The sequence below is a fragment of the Microtus oregoni genome, unplaced genomic scaffold, assembly GCF_018167655.1.
Source record: "Microtus oregoni isolate MIOR12 unplaced genomic scaffold, Mior012 000054F_ref0000373, whole genome shotgun sequence".
Lineage (NCBI taxonomy): Eukaryota > Metazoa > Chordata > Mammalia > Rodentia > Cricetidae > Microtus > Microtus oregoni.
In genome coordinates, this window is record NW_024543830.1 from 2,103,881 (window position 1) to 2,126,817 (window position 22,937).

A 22,937-nucleotide genomic window follows, 5' to 3' on the forward strand; every position below is an offset into this window, starting at 1 on the left:
GGAGGAGAGAGCTGGAGCAGAGGGGATGTGGAAAAGATCCAAGAAGGCTGGGTGCAGCTCAGCAATCAGGCACAAGTTCTTTCTCCTTGGGTTTAGCCCTAGCATCAACAACTAAGCCCATAACAAACAGCTCTAAAGACAGGGCAACAAGGGAGGTGAGAACGATCATGCACACTATGTACATGCATGAAAATGTAATAAAACCATCATTATCAGGGTAGTCAAAATATTTAAAAATGGGTCAAGTATTTGATAGAATTTTAATACATGAAAACCAGGTATTTATTCCTTTATATCGCATTTGTCATTTTCAACAATACAAAGAAGAGACAAATAGTAACACTCCATAAAAATGTTGACACCCCATGTCCTTTTCCTAATCCAAGCCCTCCCTCAAATATTCCCTCCCACCCCTTACAGAACTTTGTCCTGAATACAACACTTAAATACATCATAAATAGTAAATTATGAAAAAAAAATAGCAAGAATTCTTTCCTTCTTGTAAAAAAGAACATGGCAGCAAAGACAGGCAGCCAGAAACTGGCTGGGGGTGTCTAATATAGACAGTTACTTAGGGGTAGGCTAACTTGGTATCAAGGTAGGACGGACTGGAAAAGTAACAACGTGGGATTTCAACAGCCTGCCTGCAACACCATGCACCGCCCCACAGGCCGGGCAGGAGAGGAGAGGGTTTGTGAGACCCCACTTCCAGCTCTCTAACAAAGCAAGGGGCAGGTCAGGTGACATGGCGATCACCCTACTGAGGGAAGTCTGTGGCTCCCCAGGAGTTTAAGAAAATATTCTCTAACCGCATAGATACGGACTGCCTGTTACACAGACACAAATGTCCCCCTCCACCAGAGCTCCACAAAGAGCAGAATACTGTTGGAAATAAGGGAAGGACAAAGAAATCTCCTTTGGAGAATGGTCTAAAATCATTTGATAATTCTTTATATTTAGAAAAACTATTAGAATACATTTCAAATTGCAAAATAGTAATAACTGTATGACCTGGCAGTGAGTAGAGCCCTGCTGAGAAGGTCTACTCTCCTAACAAGGCTGCCCCATTGTTTAACAAAGGGTGCAGGGGGCCATGCCCCTCACTGCTCCCTTGGCCCTAAGTATGGGAGGATAGCAGCTGCTGGCGGGGCACAGCTTTTCTACTTCAAACACTAGGGCTCTTCTCAACACTTCTACAGCTTTTATCTGAGACTGACTTGAATTTACAACATGTGCTGTTTGTTCTTTTCCTTTTGTGAGGAAGAAAGAAGGCTGGGAGTAGGATCATCCTTACTCTCCCCCAAAAAGCCTTTTAAAAAATCACTGGGGTCTTCTCAAAGACCAGAGGGAAGAGCGAAGGTGGAACCATGTCCAGCTAGTCTGTCCTGAGGAAGTAAGAGTCCAGCTCCAGGAGAAAGGTGAAAAGAAGAAAACCACCTCATCCAGCAGCCCCACCTCCACACAGAGAATGGGGTGTGAAAAATATTCAGTTACATAGGCCATGGCTGGCCCGGGGAAAATTCATGCCACCCAATTCTGGAGCGGTGGGGACACTGCTGTCTTCAACTGTCAAAGGCACTAATGCCCAGAGGAAGGGGAGAACAGTGTTGGAGAGCCCTGCTAGCTCCACACTTCTCTCCTCTTTTGATGACCAAGAAGACGACTCAGCATTCCTGGGGCAAGGGCTGACATCTTGGAATCAAAGTGATAGTAGAATCTCGTTTCAGGTCTTCTCAGGCTCACTGCTCACTGAAAAGAGAAAGAATGTGAAGTTGACCATGAAACATGAGACAGGAGGCAGGAACAGAATCAAGTTTGTTTCATCTTAACTAGAAAATTGACTTCTTTCCTTTTGTTTTTAGTTTCCACTTCCAAAGTATGAAGTTGTTTTTGGTTTTTGTTATTTGTTTTGCTTTTGGTTTTTTTTGACAAAGTGTTTCTCTGTGTAGCTCTGGCCTTCCTAGAACTCACTCTATAAAATCAGGCTGTCCCTGAACTCACAGAGATCCACCTGCCTCTGCCTCCTGAGTGCTAGGACTAAAGGTGTGCGCCACCAGGCCCTGCTACAAGTATGAGGTTTTATAACCACAACCCTTTTTATTTTGGGGAGACAGAATCTCACTATATAGCCTTGGCTGGCCTGGAAAGACCAGGCTGGCCCTAAATTCTGTCTTCCAAGTACTGGAATTAAAGGTATGTACCATCATGCCTGATCACAAAGCCTTTTAAAAGCAAGGCTCAAGGGTATACCAATATTTCCCAATCAACATTTTGCTATGCTCCATCAGTGATCCACTTTATACCCTGCAAGCAATCGCCTTCCATAGACCCCAGGTACTCACATGAGTGAACTCTGACTCTGCAACTTCAAGCTTTTCCAAGGTTGAACTAACAAGGAGAAAAAGAGAAAAGGCAGAGAATTAGAAGACAAAGGGGTTGTGGGTGTACTCAAGTAGCAGAAACATGTACAGCATGTAAAACCCTGGCTTCCACCCTCAGCACATCCAATCTCAATTATATTGCCTCTTCATATGTCTTTTAAGATTCACAAAACACAACTGAAGAGATGGTTCAGTTCATAAAAGGAGCCTGCTGCTCAAGCCCGGCAGCACTGAGTTTAATCCATGGAACCCACACCACAGTGGAAGGATTGACTAATGCCACAGAAAAGAAGACCTAAGAAGCTACTAAATTTAAGCATGCACACAATTCCAGTTACTTGGAGGATTGCTAGCTCAAGGTCTGTGTGGCTACAGAGTGACTTCAAGGCTATTCCGGGCAACCTTATGAAATACTGTTTCAAGATTCAAAGTCAAAGGTGGTAGCAAATACCTTTAACCCCAGCATGGAGGAGGCAGAGGCAAATGAATCTTAGCAGTCTAGTTATTATCTAAGAACTCAAACATGCAAAGAGAGCTTTGGGTTGAGCATGGTGGTATAATGCTTAGTGCCTAACATAAACAGGCTCTAAATTCAATCACCAGCACTACAAAATGACAAACAAAAAAGAAGTTACAAGATTAAAAACTGTTTGCATTTGGAGTGTGTGTGTGTGTGTGTGTGTGTGTGAGAGAGAGAGAGAGAGAGAGAGAGAGAGAGAGAGAGAGAGAGAGAGAGCGAGCGCGCGCGAGCGCGAGCAAGCGCGCGAACTAGCACATGCCACAGCATGCCTGGGGAGTGGGGTCAGAGGACAAGCCACAAAATCAGTTCTTTTCACACCATGAGGGTTTTGAAGGTCAAACTCTCATCAGGCCTGAGGGCAAACACCGTTAGAGGCTAAGCCATTCCACTGGCCTGAAGCTAATACATTTATAAGTATTATTGTTTTAATTAGATTTTTTGTTTGTTTTTTCAAACATGGTCTCCATGTAGATGAGGGTGATTTAAACTCCTGATTCTCCTGCTTCCCTTTCCCACGTGCTACAATTACAGGCATGTGCCACCGGCCTGGCTACAGTAGTACTACTCTAAAGCACTTCCACTGACCCCGTTTTCCCTTCTGTCCACATGGAAGGTGATCTCCAAAGCTGCTCCCAGAACTATCTGCTTCCTGACCTGTCTCCTGTCTCCACTGTGAGCTGCACTCAGAGACTTTCTTTTACAATACGATGCAGCAGAGGTACAAAAATGTCAGTTCTGAGGCTAAGTTAAAAAATAATATGGTGGCTTGTTCTTTTGAGACAGGGTTTCTCTGGCTGTCCCAGAACTCTCTCTGTAGACTAGGCCGACCTTGAACTCAGAGATAGATCCACTTGCCTCTGCCTCCCTAGTGCTGGGATTAAAGGACCAACACTGGCCGGCTAAGTGGCTGCTTCTTGAATGAAGGTTTTCTTTGTTTGCTCTGAAGAAAGCTAGCTATAGAAAGGAAACAACAAGAGACCACAGAGGCTGCTACCCAAACATGCACGCACGCACACACACAGAGTTAAAAATTTCTTATAAAAGTTGTGGGGTTTTGGTGGGGCAGGGTCTCACTCTATAATGCTGGCTGGCCTTGAACTCAGAAATCTTTCCGCCCCAGAATACCCAGTTATGTTTCTTTTTCTTTTCTTTTTTTTTTTTTTGGATTTTCGAGACAGGGTTTCTCCATAGCTTTTTGGTTCCTGTCCTGGAACTAGCTCTTGTAGACCAGGCTGGCCTCGAACTCACAGAGATTCGCCTGCCTCTGCCTCCCCAGCACACTACAACATCCAGCACAGACTCTTGAAAATCATCCAAATGAAAATTTCTGAGGACCTGAGAGAGATTATACAAAGTAACAGGCCAAAAAAGAACCAACCTCAAATTTAATATTTGCAAAGGCTCTCCAACTACAGGTGAGAAACTGGGACCGGGAACAGGTGAGCCCTCACTGATTTCTTCCAAAGGTGGAGTCTGAGGTAAGACATCAGGGCGCCCATGGTGTACATCTGGAAAAAAAAGAAAATCGATAAACAAGAAATCAGTCAATAAATAAAGGATAGTATGTAGTCAGGGAAATACAGGGAAAACATGTAGTGATTTAGAGGGGCGTGGTGGTGCATTTCTGTAATTCCAGTACTTGGGAGTCTGAGAAAGGAGGGTTATGAGGTTGAGGTTAGCTTGGCTACAAACAGTGAATTCCACCAGGGCCTGAGCTAGTGAGAACCCGTCTACAAACAAACAGCTGAGCATGGTGGCGCATGCCTTTAGCCCCAGCACTTGGGAGGCAGAGGCAGGAGGATCTGAGTTTGAGACCAGCCTGGTCTATGGAGTGAATTCCAGAACAGCCAGGGCTACACAGAAAACCCTGTCTCGGGGAGAAAACAAAAAACCAAGACAAGTTAGCAAGTTAGTTTCTACTGCATAGAAACGGGGAGTAGAGTCCTGGCCAGAGAACATGAGACCTCAGATGAAGGGAGGGAGTGTCCAAATGAAAGGGGACCCCAGCCCTGGCGCTGACCTGGCTCCACTTCGGCCTTTGTAGTCACTTGTGCTTTGTGTTCCCCAGAGACCGGTGGCTGGTAAGTAATGCAGGAGTTGCCGCTGGGGCCTGACCGCCGAGAGAAAGACGAGCCAGACCGAAACTTTTTGGAAGGAGAAGGCTTCACTTCAAAAGGGAAAGAAAGAGCCTACTTAGCACCCACCTCAGAAACCATCACCAAGACAGACAAGATACAACTGCTAGTATCCCCAACACATACACAAAGTAGTTCTCAAGCAAAGACAGAAAATGGGGTTAATGTCAGAAAAGGTAGCCTACAGAGTACTACTGCTAGGAGAAGAAGAGACAAGTCACCTCACTCTGGAAAGAAACAGAAAACTTAAGACGAAGCGACATGAACACAGCTTTCTGCTCGGCTTCACTGATGGAGTGGACTTGTTCTTTACTAGCATCACCCAATAAAAGTACAGACAGCACATCTCTACCCCTCCCTAGTCCTGATGCACCCAGCACTGTGATTTACACTGGGGCTCACTCTGATTTTGGGCCTCACAGCCTGTCTGTGATGTCTACGCCTTCTTCACCTCACTAAGGGACAGCTGATGCCTATTATGACAGCAAAGGAGGAAGACTTGAATCTGCCAGTTCAAAACACAGAATTTGAAAAAAAAAATTGGTATCGTGTATCAAGAAAGCGGAGGGGAAAGACTAAAAACTCCTTCAGCAGTCATCAACAAGGCTTCAACCACTTGAACTAACCGGATAGTTCCTGGTCCCTGGACACGGAAGGAAAGTTAAGAACACTGCTAACATCCTTGCCTGTTCTTTCCACACAGAAGTCTGTTTTAGACACCCGAGCCTGTGTCACAAAGTCTACAGTGACAGCTACACATTTTTTTCCAGTCCCACAATCCCCAGAAATGGCCCTCACCTCAGCGATACATGCAGGGAGAGCCAGGGGGGAGCAGCAACGCGGAAACGACTGGGACAGACAGTGACTGACACAAAGACGAGAAGCAGCGCTCACAGGATGTAGGCAGAGCAGGAGAGGCCTCTGGCCTTGGCAGCTCCCTGACAGAGGTGTCCTGCCCACCATCTCTTGGGGTAAGGGAGCCACTGGGGGGTCATCTGGTAGAAGCCACTTACAGGGAATCTTCTTGAACACTGTGTTGCACATGAAGCGCTGGAACCGCTCAGCATAGAAGCCTGGCCGATGCACTGATACTGTGTCCTGTTGAACAGAAGAGATGACTACAGAGTTAAACAGAAAGGCCCAGAAAGAGGCTGTGTCATCCAAGGGCCTTGTTCCCTTACACTGAAACCCTACCAGAAATGAGATGAATAATACACATAAGAAATGAATAATACATAGATTCACATGTACACTTGAGGGGACAAAAGAAATAGAGATGTGGGGAGTCCTTTAGCTAACTGCTATACTCACCCCATCGTGTACCAGTGCTTTCCAAGAGTGCTCTAACTTCTTAACAAACCTGCCAAGAAAAATGTGTATCACACATTGTCTTTAAATGAAAGACCATTACAATTACTTATTTTAAAGGGCTAAGAGACCATGATATCAGAGAACCTTAAAAAAATAAACACAGGGCAAGTATACCCATTGTGGTACACTGGCTTTCCGAAGAACTACCATGGTAGCACTTATTCCACACAGAGACCAATGCTGTTTCTAGCTAAGCCAATTAAATGAGCAGGACAGTTCAGTAATGAAACACTTGCCAACATGTATGAGGCCCTGGGTTCAATTGCTGGAAAAGCAAAGCCAAACAAAATTAATTAATTGTAAAGGAAAGGCAGGATTAGGTAATAATAGCACATGCCTGTAACCAAGCACTTGGGAGACTGGGTCTAGAGGATTATCGTGAGCTCCAGGTCTGCCTGGGCTACATGTGAGACCCTGTCTGAAAAACAAAAACAAAACTCAGAACAACCAACGAACCAGAAGAGAAAAAAGAAAAGAAAGCTAAAAGAATAGAAGGGTAAAGCTGAGGGAGTATAGCTACACTTGTGTAAGAGGGCTGGTGAGATGGCTCAGGGGATAAAGGTGCTTGCTAACACTTCTGATAACCTGAGTTTAATCCCCAGAATCCACAAAATGGAGAGAACCTACTCCCACATGTTGTCCTCTGTGGCATAAACATACACAAAGACACACAATAGATAAATAGGTGTAACAAAATTTTAGTGATAATAATGGGTATATCAATACTGAACAGTCAGTCTACTTTAGTACTGCAATGTCAGGACCATTTGCAGCTCCTCCCTCATCCCCACTCCACTGTCACAGGCTTGTAGATACAGAAACCCTATCTTCCCCTTGTGGAAATGAGAACGTGCTCCCAGCTGTCTCCCTGTATGGAGGATGACTCAACCCCCAGGTTTCTCACAGAGAGTCAGGGCAGATGGAGTGCTCTGCCCTATGCGTCTGAGGACTGACTCGGTATCCACAGAAAGTATATATCATGTTGAAGAGGCGGTAAGCCAGAAAAGCCAGGGAATAAAGCGCTTAAAACCTAAAGGTAACCGGCCTGTGACTCACTGTTCTTGCATCAGAAAGAACACATCTAAAGCAGGCAGAAGTGGCACAGGCCTTTAATTCCAACACTTGGGAGGCAGAAGCAGGCAGATCTCTGAGTCTGAGGCCAGCTGGTTTAAAGAGGGAATTCTAGGGCAGCCCAGGCTACACAAACACTGTCTCAAGAGAAAAAAAAGAAAAGAAAAACGCACACATCTAAAAGTATGCTGGGGAGTGGACAGATGGCTCAGCAGTTAAAAGCACTTGTAGCTTTTGCAGAGGATCTGGGTTCAGTTCCCAACACCTATATGGTGACTTACCCTCCTCTGACCTCCATGGGTACCAGACATCCAAGGGGTGCACATACATAGACCAAGGTAAAACACATTTATAAAATAGGAAAGGGAAATTTAAAAAAAAAAAAAATAGAAGGTGGGGTGGCAGTGGTGCACACTTTCAATCTCAGCACTCAGGAGGCAGAGACAGGTGGATCTCTCTGAGCTCAAGGCCAGACTTGTCTTAAAATAACCAAAGGAAAATAAGTAAATAAAGAACCTTGAGTGGCCACATCTCAATGTGTCCTCTCCTCAATCTGTGATACACACGCCCCTCACCTGTAGGACTGCAGAATATCAATGATGCCAATATAAAGCAGGAGCCTTTCCCCTTTGTTATTCCGGGCAGGGATGCCACCCATGCTGGAGAAAGCAAAAGGATAAGAATTAGAAAAGTCTGTTCAGTAGCAGCTAGAGGCTTCTCCTAACCTCCAGACAAACCTGGACATGGAACTAGAAGCTAAATATAACTGACACATCTCCAGACTAAGCCCCTCTGAATCATGTGTGATTATCTCCTTCCATTTCTTTCACATAGCTCCAAAGAGACGGAAACCACGACTACTCAGCAATTTTGGAACTAGTCCCCAAATAAAAACAAACATGCTGGTTCTTTTCTATCTTAAGTTGTTCCCACTAGGATACTTTTCGTGGCAGTCATGTTATAAGACACCTAAAAAAATGAAACATCTGAAAATTTTCATAGCCATAGTTATTTTATAAACCCAAGGCAGTACCAGGCCTCCGCAAAGAGGCCTACAGGAAGCTGTGATGAAAGTTCTAATGTGAGCCAGGCTGTGGTGCACGTCTTTAATCCCAGCACTCAAGGAGGCAGAGCTCTGTGAGTTCCAGGATAGCCAGGGTCTGTTACACAGAGAAAATGTCTAAAAAAAAAAAAAAAAAAAAAAACCCAAAGTTCTATGTGAGCTGGGTGGTAGTAGGGAACGCCTTTAAATCCAGAAGAAGTAAGGGGATCTCTGAGTTCGGGCAGACTGGTCTACAGAGGTAATTCCAGGACAGCCAGAGCTATACAGAAACCCTGTCTCAAATAACAAAAACAAACAAAACAAAATCCTAATGTGCACCTCGGCTTCTCAGGGTAGGCATTTTAATCTTAGGCAACTCTTTCTCACATGAACTGCAAATTCAGACGTTTTCCTTTCCTCATATTCTTTTATTTTCCCCCTCTTATATCCTTATAAAAGAACGGTCAATGGCCCCACGAGCATTAATGCTCTGGCCTCACTGAGGGATCAAAGCTGCTCTTCTCCAGAAGAAGGTGCCTTCGAGAAAAAGTACTGTGAGGATATGTGTGAAAGGTGCTTCTCCCAAGCCCACTCACTGGTCCTCAGTCTCCACGGTGCCACCCCGTCGAGCCTCGCCCTGGATGGATTCCATAGCTGTGGAATAGAGAGCCTTCTGCGGGGCTGGCCTGCGAGTGTCAACTGAGTGTTGTGCTTCATTGTTTATGGGCTCTCGCTGGGCATGGTCCATATTGTGGATTGACATCAGGAGGCTGTAGTCCATTATCTTGAAGCTCTGTAGCACCTAACGGTGAGAGAGCACAGCACGATGATGAGGTATCAGGACTCTGACAAGGGAGATAACCATAGGCTCAGTTTTTGCTCTTAAAGAATGTATCACTCTGGTAAGTCTTTAGTTACACTCCTTTTCTTACCTTTCTCCCATTTGAGTAATATTAACTGCTGAATAGTAATAACAATTTTTGCAGTACTAGAAATTGATTACATGCCTCTGGCATATATCACTAAACTATATCTCCAGCCTCCCTTTACCCTTTAAATTTTGAGTTATGGTCTCACCAAGTTCCCCATAATTGGAATTAAGGCCCAAGCCACCACAGAGAGTACCCAGTGCAACTTTTTTTTTTAGTTCATTTTGACATTTATGCAAAGAACATTCTCTTTTTCCATGAACAAGGACTATGTATCTCTACTGTAAGGAATTTCTAACAACAGGTAGGCATCTTATCTAAGTCCAGCTCCTAGTACTGCCTAAACCTGCAAACTCAGAACTTGGGAGATGAAGATAGGACAAGGAATTCAAGGTCATCCATAGCTATATAGAGAAGACAAAGATAGCTTGGGCTACCTAAGACCCAATCTCAAAAAACCAAGGGGGAAAAAGTACACTGCATGACAGACCTGGGTGAGAGCAGATCTGTAGAGGGACTTAATACAATCAGCTTCAATTCAGCTCAACATTTACTGAAATATTAAAAATAAGCACAATACAGCAACACAGTACAAATGTTTACATGACAGAAGACCACAGAGGAGGTTAAACAAAAATCACTGAGCCAGGTGGCGGTGGCACACATCTTTTATCCCAGCACTTGGGAGGCAGAGGTGGAAGAATCTGAGTAAGTTCGAGGCCAGGCTGGTCTACATAGCAAGTTCCAGGACAGCCAAGCTACACAGAGCTAAAGAGAAATCCTGTCTTAAAAACAAGACCAAGTAAATAAAGTAAGAAAAACCATTATAATTAAAAGTCTAGAGTAAGAAGTACACCTCCAGCCGGGCGGTGGTGGCGCACGCCTTTAATCCCAGCACTCGGGAGGCAGAGGCAGGCGGATCTCTGTGAGTTCGAGACCAGCCTGGTCTACAAGAGCTAGTTCCAGGACAGGCTCCAAAACCACAGAGAAACCCTGCCTCGAAAAACCAAAAAAAAAAAAAAAAAAAAAAAAGAAGTACACCTCCTGCACAAGGACGTACAGCCTGAGACCACTGAGATAAAACGCACACGCAGGTGTGGCCAATGAAAGAGGCTGACAATGACAGGCATGATGCATCACACCAAGGACCTGGATGGCATCTGTCAGTCTGTTAACATGTTCTGTTCCCTACCACAGGATGACATTAGCTCCCATGGCTTACTCTGACAGTGCTGTTCAACCAAGGGTGCCATTGATAAGAAGAAAGAAGATGGATGAGGAGTGGTGGCTACAACTGTCTGAGTAAGTTACAACAGCTATCGACTCATTTAGTTGAGCAGGTAGTCATCTGCTGAGAAACAAGGTGGAGAGATGGAGGCTAAGAGTATGGTTTAGGGATAGGCGATAGTGGCACACACACATTTAGTCCCAGTATCAACAGGCCTGAGTTTGAGGTTACCCTAGTGTACACAGTGAGTTCCAGGACAGTCAGGGATACATGGAAAAGCCCTGTCTCAAAAAAACAAAAGAGAGAGGGAGAGAGGTTTAGACAGCTAGGCATATGTCTTTTACTTTTAATCCCCAAACTAGGGAAACAGAGTCAGGAGGATCAGCTGGAGGTTAGAGGCAATGAAATGCCTGCTGGGAAGAACAGGAGACAGAATGAGTAATGCTGATGGTCTAGACAAGTGGTTCTCAACCTGTGGGTCACGACCCCTTTAGGAGGTTGAACAGCCCTTTCACAGGGGTCGCCTAAGACCATGGGAAAACACAGATATTTACATTATGATTCGTAACAGTAGCAAAATTACAGTTATGAATAAAAAATAATTTTATAGTTGCAGTTACCACAACATGAGGAAATGTATTAAAAGGTCAAAGCGTTAGGAGGGTTGAAAATCGCTTATTTAGAAAACATTACAAATCAGCAAAGCCAGTGTACAGCTATGTAGTGATAACAGCATTCAAATTTTTAAGATATAAATTTGGATTTGGCATGCAAGACCAAAATTTAAGGAATAATGACTCTGCAGTACAACTAAGATAAAAGTTTTCCTACGAATGCTAGGCTATTTCAACAAGGAACTACACATACACATTCACACACACGCAGAGAGCCCAGGTGGAGAGGGTAAATAACAAAGGTAATGGAAAGGTCCAGCATTGAGCTAATGTAAAAGTAATCTAAAATGCCATCTGGGGGTGGGGAGAGGCTCAGCGGGAAAAGTGCTCATTGAACAAACATGTGGAGTTGAGTCTGGGTCCCCAACACCCACAGAAAGGCACGGCATGAGAGAGCACACATGTAATGACCCCAGTACTGTGAGGGAAGGCACAGGCAGATCTCAGTGGTTAGTTGGTCAGCCACATTAGCTGAAATGGTAAATTCTGGGTTCAGTGAGAAAAAGAAAGTGACATCAAGGAAGACTCCCATTGCTGACCTCTGGCCTCTACAAGTGCACACACAAGCAAGCATATACCCTTACATAAGTGACAGAGCCTGTGCTTCACAAGGTAAAGTACAACTGAATCCCTCACACACACATATACATTCCCCAGAATAAAAAACAAAATAATAAAAGCAGCCCAGAACACAGAGAGCAAATGATCAGAGTTCCACCTCCCATAGACTAAATGCAGAGAATCAGAGGTTTTTCTTTTTTTTTTTTTTTTTGGTGTGTGTGTTCCCCCTCCCACCCCCCCACCCCCAGTTTTTCAAGACAAGGTTTCTCTGTGTAATAGTCCTGGCTGTCCTGGAACTCCCTTTGTAGACCAGGCTGGCCTCAAACTGACTCACAAGAGATCCGCCTGCACCTGCCTCTGCCTCCCAAGTGCTGGGATTAAAAGTGTACGACACCGTCACCCAGCAAGGTTTTTCAATGATTTCTGTGTCTGAAATAGAGAAAAATATAGCAACTTACCAAACAGTCACGCTGCAGAGTCTTACACAGAGCACTGTACATGTCAGCATCTAAAAAAAGACCATCAGGGATATCTTGTAGGAAGTCCAGGTCTTTAAAAGTGGGAAGAGGCTTCTCTCGTTCTTTCTGAGAAGCCCGCCGTTTATAAGTTGAACCCTTCAGGTCATATTTCATATGCATTTTGACTGACCGAGGTAAGAGATTGTTCATCACCACAATTCGTATGTTCTTGCCCCCTGCTTGCACACAGTATAGTCCATAGAATTTAGGCAGCAAAGTTCGGGGGTTTTGGTTAAGATTCTAAGGCAAAAAAGGAAGAAACAGTAGAGCAAGTTAGCTGATTCTCATGAAAGTTAAGGCGAAAGCTGCTACCTACTGCTCCTTTGCTCTGCAAGGGATTTAGGTAAAATGTGCTGACCTGCATATTCGTTCAGAATCTCTCCTGGCATCTAAGAGAGTTTAAAGAAAGAATAGTATTAAGCCAGGCAAGGTGGTGGTTGCCTATAATCCTGATACCACAGAGGGCAGCGGGAGATTCAGGAACCCAAAAACGGCTTTGGGCTACACAAGAAGATTTAGTCTCAAAACAAACAAAACACCAGACAGAGTGCTTGCTACCTTAGCATTCACAAAGCCTAGGGTTCAATGCTCAGCACCACTTAAACCTAGCTGGTGGCAACACACAAATAATTCCAGTACTTGGGAAGCAGAAGCTGGATGATCACGGCCAGCATGAAAGATACTATCTCAAAAAAACAAAAGCACCCAAGGGGAAAAAAAAGTCTGTCTTGACTTTTATCTCTAAGTAAGATCAGACCCTAACTTTACGACCCTCAGTGGTACTGCTGAGGACAGCCTCGCCAGTGCTCCCCACTCACCATATAGTATCCGGGAAGCAACTTCTGCAGAAATTCTGCTTCTTTATGCTGGACTGTCTTAATGATGAACTCATCATCACTGGACACATAGAAGAGGGAACCACTAGCTCCAGAGTTGGAGAGTTCAATCAATGGCTCACTGCAAAGGGAGTACTGAAAATAAAAGAAGACATTAAGGGCCAGATAAGCCAGGGCCTGCCCACCACAGAACTTAGGTACAGATAAACATTCATTCAAAAGAACACTAAAGCAAGATGGTGGAAGAGGGAAATTCCTCTTGCCATATTCCCTGGATCTTAGAATCACAGGTTCTGTGACTAGAAACTTACCAAGTAATCATCAGGCCGGATGCCAAACAGCTCTCTAAAGTAACGGAAGGCAACAGGTGCGTAGGTCTTGAAACGAAAGTCATTGTAATGATGAGCCGGTGTCAAGTTGCTCCCTTCACTGTGAGGTTGAATATAAAGAAATCTTAACTTGCCAGACACCAATACCCATGGAACTTACCCTGGGCAGATGCTGAAAGGGATGCCTAACAATACATCTCAGAGACACAAGGGGGATGAAGATGAATTAATTTATGGGACAAAGGTAAAAAAGAGAGTAAGTCATAGGACTACTTACATTATTTGGGTTTTTTTGTTTTGTTTTGTTGTTGAGACAGGGTCTCATTATGTATCCATAGTTAGGCTGGCCTCAAACTAACAGAGATCAATTTGGTTCCTGCCTCACAAATGGGACCACCAAACGCAACTAATTCTGTGTGTATGAATGTTTTGCCTACATGCACGCTTGTGCACCATAAACCTGCCTAGTGGTTTTGGAGGCCAGAAGTGTCAAATCCTTTGGAACTGGAGTTACAAATGATTTGTGAGCCAAAATGTGGGTGCCAGGAAATGAACCTAGGTCTTTTGAAAAAGCAGCAAGTGTTCTAAATCACGGAGTCATCTATCCAGCTCTGAAAACTTATTAGATTACATTTATTCAGAGTGTGTGCGTGCGCACGCACGACGCATACATGCCTCGGTACATGTGTTAAGTCAGAGTAAAACCGACAGGATGCAATTATCCCCATCATGTGAGCCCTGGGAAGCAAACTCAGGTCGTCAGGCTTTACCTTCACCTGCTGAGCCATCTCACCAGCCTTACTATGGTTTTTGTTTTTTTTTTTTAAAAAAAAAAAAGATTTATTTATTTATGTATACAATATTCTGGCATATATGCCTAAACACAAGAAGAGGGCACCAAATCCCATTATAGATGGTTGTGAGCCACCATGTGGGTGTTGGGAAATTGAACTCAAGACCACTGGAAGAGCAGCCAGTGCTTTTAACCTCTGAGCAATCTCTCAAGCCCTTTGGTTTTTTTATGTAAGACATTCCATTGACCAGAGGTACAGCAAAGTCTGCTCTCTAAACTGTCTGGTCCCATTTACCCTATTTATAACAAGGTTAAGGACTAACACATTAGACTAGACCCCTTAAAATTACCGAGGTTGATTTGATGAAAGTCCTACTGTGTATTGACCTCTGTACCTGGGAAAGAAGATACTCTCCACCACGTAGAAGTCTTGCATGAGGACATCTCGCTCTGGCTTGGTACTCAGGCTGCCCACAGTGTGGGTGATGCCTAATTGGATGGCACCTTTCAAAGCTGATGAAGTTGTCTAACAAACAGTAAAGAAATTACAGAAAATGTTGTAATATCAAGTCTACCCAAAGTCTGGGCATGGTGGCACAAGCCTATATATAATCCCAGAACAGAGAAGTTCAAGGCCAAAGACCCTGTATTTCAACTCTGAATCCCCTAAAAGAAAAACAAACAAACAAAAGCCTAACCATACCAAAAATGACCAAGGAAACATCTGGGCATGGAGGAACATATCTGGAATTCTACCACTTAAGTGGTTAAGACAAGAAACAAATTTAGATCAGCTCGAGCTATACCTGGTCTTAAGAAACTAAACCAATCAACCAAACCCACAAAACTCGTGATGGAAATGTAAGAAAAAACACTTGAAAGCAAAGGCCCTTCCAAAAGTTTAGATAGAATTTAGGCTATCCCAACCCTCCACTTGGCAGTTAAACCTAGAAATGATTAGGAACAGTAAAGATCCAGAGTACCCAGGGAGGACCACCTGTGCCGGCCTCAGTTAGGGAAAAGCTTCATATTACTACTATCTGCCTTTTTATTTTGTATTGGGCCCCTCCAAACGTTTGAGTCATCTGATAAAGAATGTAATGAAAATTAACAGATTCTGATTTGACTGCATACTTAGAAAAGCTTTGGTCCTCTGAAAGGACAAGAACACTAAAGTAGTGAAAACACACAAAAAAACTTTTGCTTTATTTTGTGAAACAGGGTTTCTCTGTGTAGCCCTGACTACTAGAACGCACTCTATAGCCCAGGCTGGGCTCAAACTCACAGAAATCTGCCTGCCTCCTGAGTGCTGGGATTAAAGGCAGCCATGAAAACCCTCTTATTAAAAAAGAAATACAGCCAGGAATAGTGGTGTATATCTTTAATTCCAACACTTGAGAGGCAGAAGCAGATGGATCTCTGGGCACTGGAAGGCCAGGGTGGTCTACATAAGAGTTTCGGGTCAGCCAGGACTACAAAGACACACAGACAGACACACACACACACAAAACTATCACACATGAAAAATTTAACTTGTGTATGGGTGTTTTGCCTGAATGTATGTCTATGCACCACATGCAAGCAGTACCCTGGTCAGAAGGAATCTAATACTGTGGGACTGAGGATACCGGAGACTGGTTTCTAGTCACTTCGCAAATCACCATTGTTAGAATGTACAAACTTGCGGAGCTGGGCAGTGGTGGTGCATGCTTTTTTTTTTTTTAAAGATTTATTTATTATGTATACAACATTCTGCCTCCATGTATACCTGCGTGCCAGAAGAGGGCGCCATATCTCATTACAGATGGTTGTGAGCCACCATGTGGTTGCTGGGAATTGAACTCAGGACCTTTGGAAGAGCAGGCAATGCTCTTAACCACTGAGCCATCTCTCCAGCCCCATGGTGCATGCTTTTAATCCCAGCACTCGGGAGGCAGAGATAGGTGGATCCCTGAGAGTTCGAGGCCAGCCTGGTCTACAAGAGCTAGTTGCAGGACAGGCTCCAAAGCTACCGAGAAACCCTGTCTCGAAAAACCTAAAAGAAAGAATGCACAGACTTGCTTGGTAATACCAGGCAACTTGAGACTAAAATTTCAAATTAAGAAGAATCAGAAAAGGGGGCTGGAGAGATGGCTCAGCGGTTAAGAGCATTGCCTGCTCTTCCAAAGGTCCTGAGTTCAATTCCCAGCAACCACATGGTGGCTCACAACCATCTGTAATGAGGTCTGGTGCCCTCTTCTGGCCTTCAGGCATACACACAGAAAGAATATTGTATACATAATAAATAAATAAATAAATATTAAAAAAAAAAAAGAAGAATCAGAAAAGCAATAGCTCAGCAGTTAAGAGCACTGGCTGCTCTTCCAGAGGGCACAAACAACCACATAGTGACTCACAATTGTAACTGTTATGTAACTCCAGTTTGAGGGGACCCAAACACCCTCTCTGGCCTCTTTGGGCACCAGGCATGTGGTGGTACACAGACATACATGAAGACAAAACATGCATAATACTAAAAATAATAATAAATTCAGCCAGGCAGTGGTGGTACATTCCTTAAGCCCCAGCATTCAGGAGGCAGAGGAAGGTGAGTCTGGTTTATAGAGTAAATTCCAGGACAGCCTGGTCTACACAGTGAATTCCAGGCCAGCCAAGGCTAAATAGAGAGACCTTGTCTCAAATAAAACAAAACCAAACCACAAACCAAATAAATGGCAGTGGTGGTACATTCCTTAAGCCCCAGCATTCAGGAGGCAGAGGAAGGTGAGTCTGGTTTACAGAGTAAATTCCAGGACAGCCTGGTCTACACAGTGAATTCCAGGCCAGCCAAGGCTAAATAGAGAGACCTTGTCTCAAATAAAACAAAACCAAACCACAAACCAAATAAATAAATAACAATGAAAACCAAATGGAGTGGTTTGTAGAGAGCAGTATCAAGAACAGCACTAGCCACGCCAGGCAGTGCAAACCTCTGCACTTGGGAGGCAGAGGCAGGCAGAGCTCTGTGAGTTCCAGGACAGGCTCCAAAGCTACAGAGAAACCCTGTCTTGAAAAACCAAAACCAACCAAACAAAAAAGAACAATACTGGCCAGACCTGGTGGCTCACACCTATAATCTAAGCACTTGAGAGGCTAAGAAGACTACCAGGAGTTCAAGGTCAGCCTCAACTACAAAGTGAGTTCCAGGCCACCCAGTGTTAGAATGAGACACCATCTCAAAAAGAGCAAACTATAACAAAAACCAACATGGTAACAGTACTGCCTCTGGTGTGTTATCAAAGTAAGGCATTCCATCTAGTCTGTCCAGACTTACCTTTTTATATGTAGTCTCTCCAGAAGAATCAACACCTCGGTGGCCTATTTTCTTGACAGGCATGACAGAGGCATAAGGTCCCTAAACAGAAAGAATCAAAATTACCATATGGCCAAGTAGTGGTATACACTTATAACCCCAGCATTTGGGAGGATGTGGATGAGTTAACTTGTTAGTGCAAGGCTATCTTAGGCTACACAGTGAGCTAAATGTTAACCTGTGGTACATAGTTGTGGCGGTCTCAAAAGCCCAAAAAGACAATAGTTTCTCATTCCCACATAATATGATAAACAGCTAAAGTGATAGTATATAAAAATAATGAGTCTGGAAACATAGCTCAGTAGTTAAGGACACTTGTTGCTCTTAGAGAGGCCCCAGGCTTACAAGCCCCTTAACTCCTGCACCAGGGGATCTGAAGTCCTCTTCTGATCTCTTTGGGCACCAGGCATGCAGAAGAGCATATACATAAATGCTAGGAAAACATTTATACAAGTAAAATAAACAACCATCCCACTCTCTGTCCCCCAAACAAACCAGGAGGTTGGGAAATGGTTCAAGGTTAAGAATGTCTGCTGCTCTTCGGGAGGACACTGGGTTCAATCCCAGCACCCACCTGGCCACTCAAAACCACTTGTAACTCCAGTCCAGAGGAACCCAACACTTTCTTTGGTCCTCCATGGGTACCAGGCACACATGTGGTACACATAAGTGGGAAAACATTCATACAAATCAAAGTAAAATCCATAAATCTAAAAAAACTTAAGAGTAATAAAAACAAGTAGGCACAAGACTAACACTAGCACTTGAGAGGCAGATGCAAGCAGATCTCTGAATTCGAGGTCAACCTAGTCTACAGAGTAAGTTTCAGGATAGCCAGCGCTACACAGAGAAACCCTGCCTCAAACACAACACAAACAAGGAAACAAAAGTTTTACAGGAGGCCGTCTAATCAGCCTTGAAGAGACTGTGGTATATATGAGACTCTGTATGACAGCTCCAGAACCAGAAAAGGAACAAAGCCACCAGAGCAGACTCTAACTAACTACTCCCAGGGGTCTACATGCTGGTACAACAATCACCAAGTTACGTTTCATGTCATTAATATCCACCAAGTTAGGAAACCAGAGGACAAGACTAGTGAAAACAGTATGCCACAACGTCAGAACCTGATAATCAAGGCCCTTAATATAAGAGCAGGGTAAGTGATCATGGTAGTGAAAAACCCAGTCAGTACTTGGGAGGATAGAGGTGGGATGACCAGAAGTTCAAGTCCAATCTTGGTCACATAGCGAGTCTGAAGCTATATGAGGTCTAAAATAATATCTAAAACAATAAGAAGTATATATAGTATATCTTTCAAAGACTTGAAAGATAGTCTAAAAAAAAAGAAAACCCCAAATCTAAGGGAAAAAGTGCCAGTTCCAAGATTCTGAACCCTGACACAAGTACAGGAGTAAAACAAAACTAGGGTGGGAGGGGCTAGGAAATCTCCATGTGGGGGAAGGATGGCAAATTGAAAATACTCTGCATAGGAAAGACAGGTATATATATAGCCACAATCCCAATATATGGGAGGCTGAGGCAGGGTACTACCCAATGTTATGAGTTAGCTCATGCTATACAGTCAATACCAGACTAGCCTGAGTACAGAGTGAAACTGTCTCCAGAAAAGAAACAAAGATCAGGCATACAGCTCCTCTGCGAGAGTGCCTGCTCAGTCGGTGAGTAGCCCAGCGTGATGGCACATGCCTGTAATACCAACACTCAGGTGGGGGGAGGCAGAGGCTCTGGAGTTTAAAGCCAGCCTCACTCAGAGGCCTTAAACAAAGAACAGTGGAAGGCTAGACTTGGTTAACTGAGACCCTGCCTCAAAATTAAGTAAATAAATATTCCAGTAAAACTCAAAAACAAACAAAAGATATACTCGATCAATATAAGATATTATAACTGGGGGTGGTGGCACGCACCTTTAATCCCAGAACTCTGGAGGCAGAGGCAGGTGAATATCTGTGAGTTTGAGATTAGCCTAGTCTATAGAGTGAGTTTTAGGAGAGCCAGGGCTGTTACACAGAGAAACCCTGTCTCAAAAAAAACAAAAAAAACAAAAATCAATGTATATGATAATGTATCAGAGTTGGCTCAGCAAGTAAAGAGCCTGCAGCTTAAGCATGAAGACCAGTATTTAGATCCCCTTGTAAAAAGCTAGATAATTGTGGCAGTCCACTGTAATCCTGTCACTTGAGAGGCAGAGAAAGAACTGCCAGATCAGGCTGGCAAGCTTGACTAGCCCAGTTGCCGAGTTCCAAGTTTAGCAACAGACTCTGTCTGAATACATGCGGTGGAGGAGCATCTACACTGCGTATACGTGTATACAGAGACACCTGACAATCGCCCATCTCTACACATACACGGATATAGAGCTCCCACATATGCACGTGCACCAAGCATACATATACACTATTTTAAAAAAAAAAGCCTGGGAGTGGTGGTACACATTTTTAATCCCAACACTCTGAAGGCAGAATTAGGCAGATCTCTGAGTTTGAGGCCAGACCGGTCTACATACATAGTGAGTTCCAAAACAGCCAGAGATACAGAGAAACTTTGTCTCAAAAAACAAAACAAAGCCTGGAGGTGGTGGCACACATCTTTAATCCCAGCACTCGGGAGGCAGAGGCAGGCAGATCTCTGGGAGCTTGAGGCCAGCCTGGTCTACAAGAGCTAGTTCCAGGACAGGCTCCAAAGCCACAGAGAAACCCTGTCTCGAAAAACAAAACAAAACAAAACAAAAAGAAAAAAAAAAAACAGGAGGGGAGGGATCCTGCAAAAGACCTGGACGATGATCCCAGACTACCAGTAGAGACCACACATACTGATCTTTGACAGACCCAGAAAGTTTCTAAAAAGACTCAGGAGAAGTTGAGGAATGTAAAGAAAACACATTCAGTATCGGAGTCAGTGAAGCTGGAGGATTCAGACTTTTCTGTACAGTGTGGTTTTTGCACTAAACCCTGTGCCCTAGTCTACAATTATTTGTACTCTTGCTTTGTTTTGTTTTCGAGACAGGGTTTCTCTGCGGCTTTGGAGCCTGTCCTGGAACTAGCTCACACACATGAGGATCCTATCTAACTCTCCAAGACATAAGCAAAGAGAAAATCATAGCCATGTCTAACCCATGGCCTACATACAGCTCAAGACAACTTCAAATATAACCCAACACAAAACCATAAAGTTACTTAAGATATTTTATCATTTTCTTTTTTAAAAGATTTATTTATTTGTTTGTTTTCTTTGTGTGGGGGTTCTACCTGTATGCATGCCTTTATGCCAGAAGAGGACATCAGACTCCTCCATAGATGGTTGTGAGCCACCATATGGTTGCTGGGAATTAAATTCAGGGCCTCTAAAGGAACAGCCAGTGCTTGTAACCACTGAGCCATCTCTCCAGGCCTTCTTTTTCATTTTTTGTAACTCAACTACATGGTTCTCAAGTATGAACTCTGCAGGTGACAGCAGTGTGTTGTGGGGTCAGGAGTTTGGGCATACCTAGACAGCTATCCTTCTATGCCAGAATTATGCTTTTAGTAAACCAAGAATCAATAAAAAAAAAAAAAAAAAAAAAAAAAAAAACTTACCTCGGAACCTGTGGCTCTCTTGATTCCAGATGCTGCTGCTTCAAAAAACAGAAAAAAAGAAAAGAAAAATGTTAAGCACATATAAACATAGTCACAAAACCTCTACCAAACTCACTTTGGAGACCACGGTTTAAGTCAAACCAAACTAAACATGGTCATGAACTATTCACTGCCTCTTGCACTAATAACAAATCCTTTTAGATAGCACTTTGTTTGTTTTGGGGGGTGGGGGGTGAGTCAGGGTTTCTCTGTGTAGCTTTGGAGCCTGTCCTGAAACTCGCTCTGTAGACCAGGCTGGCCTTGAACTCAGAGATCCGCCTGCCTCTGCCTGTTGAGGTTAAAGGTCGCATATTAAAAGTGTGCATGCATCCCCACTGCCTGGCTGAATAGCTTTAAAAAAAAAACAACACCTCATTTAAAATCAAATCTACTGAATTATTTATTGTGTGTATAAGCCTTGATCATTCGTGTAGATAGCAAAGACAACTCTGAAAAACTAGTTATTTATTGCCTTCCATCTTTTATTTGTTTGTTTTGGAGGCAGTCTCCTTTCTGCCTCTATGATGTTTACTTCCTGGTTCCTGAGCCTTCCTGCTATAATTACAAAAGTGAGGCACCAGCTTCCAGGGTTAAATGAGTGCTTAGGTTTGCATGGCTATTTTACCAGCTGAGTCAGAAGCATTTTTAAGCAAGGGCCTTATACATATTCCATTCTTTTCTGTTCAAGACAAAGTTTCTCTGTGAAGCTTTGGCTGTCCTAAAACTCACTTTATAGACCATATTGGTCTCAAGCTCAGAGATCTGCCTACCTCCGCCTGTTGAGGTTAAAGGTCGCATACTGCATGTTCCATTCTTATTGTATCTCCCCTTTCTAACTCACATGGTCTTTAAGAAAAAATAAAAGGGGCATCTCCATCAATGCAAAGAAATCCAATTAGGTCAGATCAAACCATTTTAAAATGCCCATCGTTTTATTAAATACAGCGTCTCGGGTGGCCAAGCGCATGGCGGAGAGACAGGACAGTGGGGAGCACATGCAAACCCAGAACCACGCATTTCTCCACTTAAAATACCCTGTGGGAGTGGTCCTGACTCCAGGGAGGGGTCAGGACCAGACATGCTGGGATTTGGAGTCCAGACTAATGCAACTGGCTGGGGCTACACTCCAGACTTAACAATATTCTCTTTTCATAATTTATCATTATGTGTTTGGTATGTGTGTCATGTGGTGGAGTGAGTTCTCTTTCACCTTTATGTGGATGCTATGGATCAAGCTCAGGTTATCAAAAGCTTTACCCACTGAACCATCTCACCAGCCCACCGTTACTATTTTCAATTGGAAACATATCTGTTCTTTTTTTCTTTTCTGGGGGTGGGGTGGGGTAAGGAGTTAGAGACAGGGTTTCTCTGTGTAATTCTGGCTGTCCTGGAACTTACTCTAGACCAGGGTGGCCTCCAACTCAGATATCCACCAGCTTCTGCCTCTCAAGTGCTGAAATTAAAGGCATGTGCCACTACAACAAGCAACTGTTCTTAATACATTTAATCATCAGAGAAAATGTCAGTGATACATGGCAGAAAGAGAGAGGGTCCAAGAGACA

General features: G+C 43.7%; 1 protein-coding gene across 3 annotated transcripts in view; it reads right to left on the reverse strand.

Moving 5' to 3' along the window:
- Positions 1 to 258: 258 nt before the first annotated feature.
- The window catches only part of LOC121437835 (phosphatidylinositol 4-phosphate 5-kinase type-1 alpha), a 42,151-nt gene continuing 19,472 nt past the window's right edge, over positions 259 to 22,937 (reverse strand). The window contains exons 2-15 of one of the 3 annotated variants that reach the window (XM_041637898.1): positions 21,337 to 21,371; positions 17,702 to 17,782; positions 14,784 to 14,914; positions 13,578 to 13,695; positions 13,249 to 13,401; positions 12,371 to 12,670; positions 9,117 to 9,322; positions 8,054 to 8,137; positions 6,348 to 6,396; positions 6,050 to 6,134; positions 4,922 to 5,068; positions 4,280 to 4,409; positions 2,343 to 2,388; positions 259 to 1,749 (exon numbers count right to left, since the gene is read on the reverse strand). In XM_041637898.1, the coding sequence (XP_041493832.1) occupies positions 1,747 to 1,749; positions 2,343 to 2,388; positions 4,280 to 4,409; positions 4,922 to 5,068; positions 6,050 to 6,134; positions 6,348 to 6,396; positions 8,054 to 8,137; positions 9,117 to 9,322; positions 12,371 to 12,670; positions 13,249 to 13,401; positions 13,578 to 13,695; positions 14,784 to 14,914; positions 17,702 to 17,782; positions 21,337 to 21,371 (1,568 nt within the window). In that variant the 3' untranslated portion in view covers positions 259 to 1,746. Of the gene's footprint in view, positions 1,750 to 2,342; positions 2,389 to 4,279; positions 4,410 to 4,921; positions 5,069 to 6,049; positions 6,135 to 6,347; positions 6,397 to 8,053; positions 8,138 to 9,116; positions 9,323 to 12,370; positions 12,671 to 13,248; positions 13,402 to 13,577; positions 13,696 to 14,783; positions 14,915 to 17,701; positions 17,783 to 21,336; positions 21,375 to 22,937 lie in introns of all 3 variants that reach the window. The other 2 variants (XM_041637897.1, XM_041637899.1) reach the window with 2 other exon arrangements.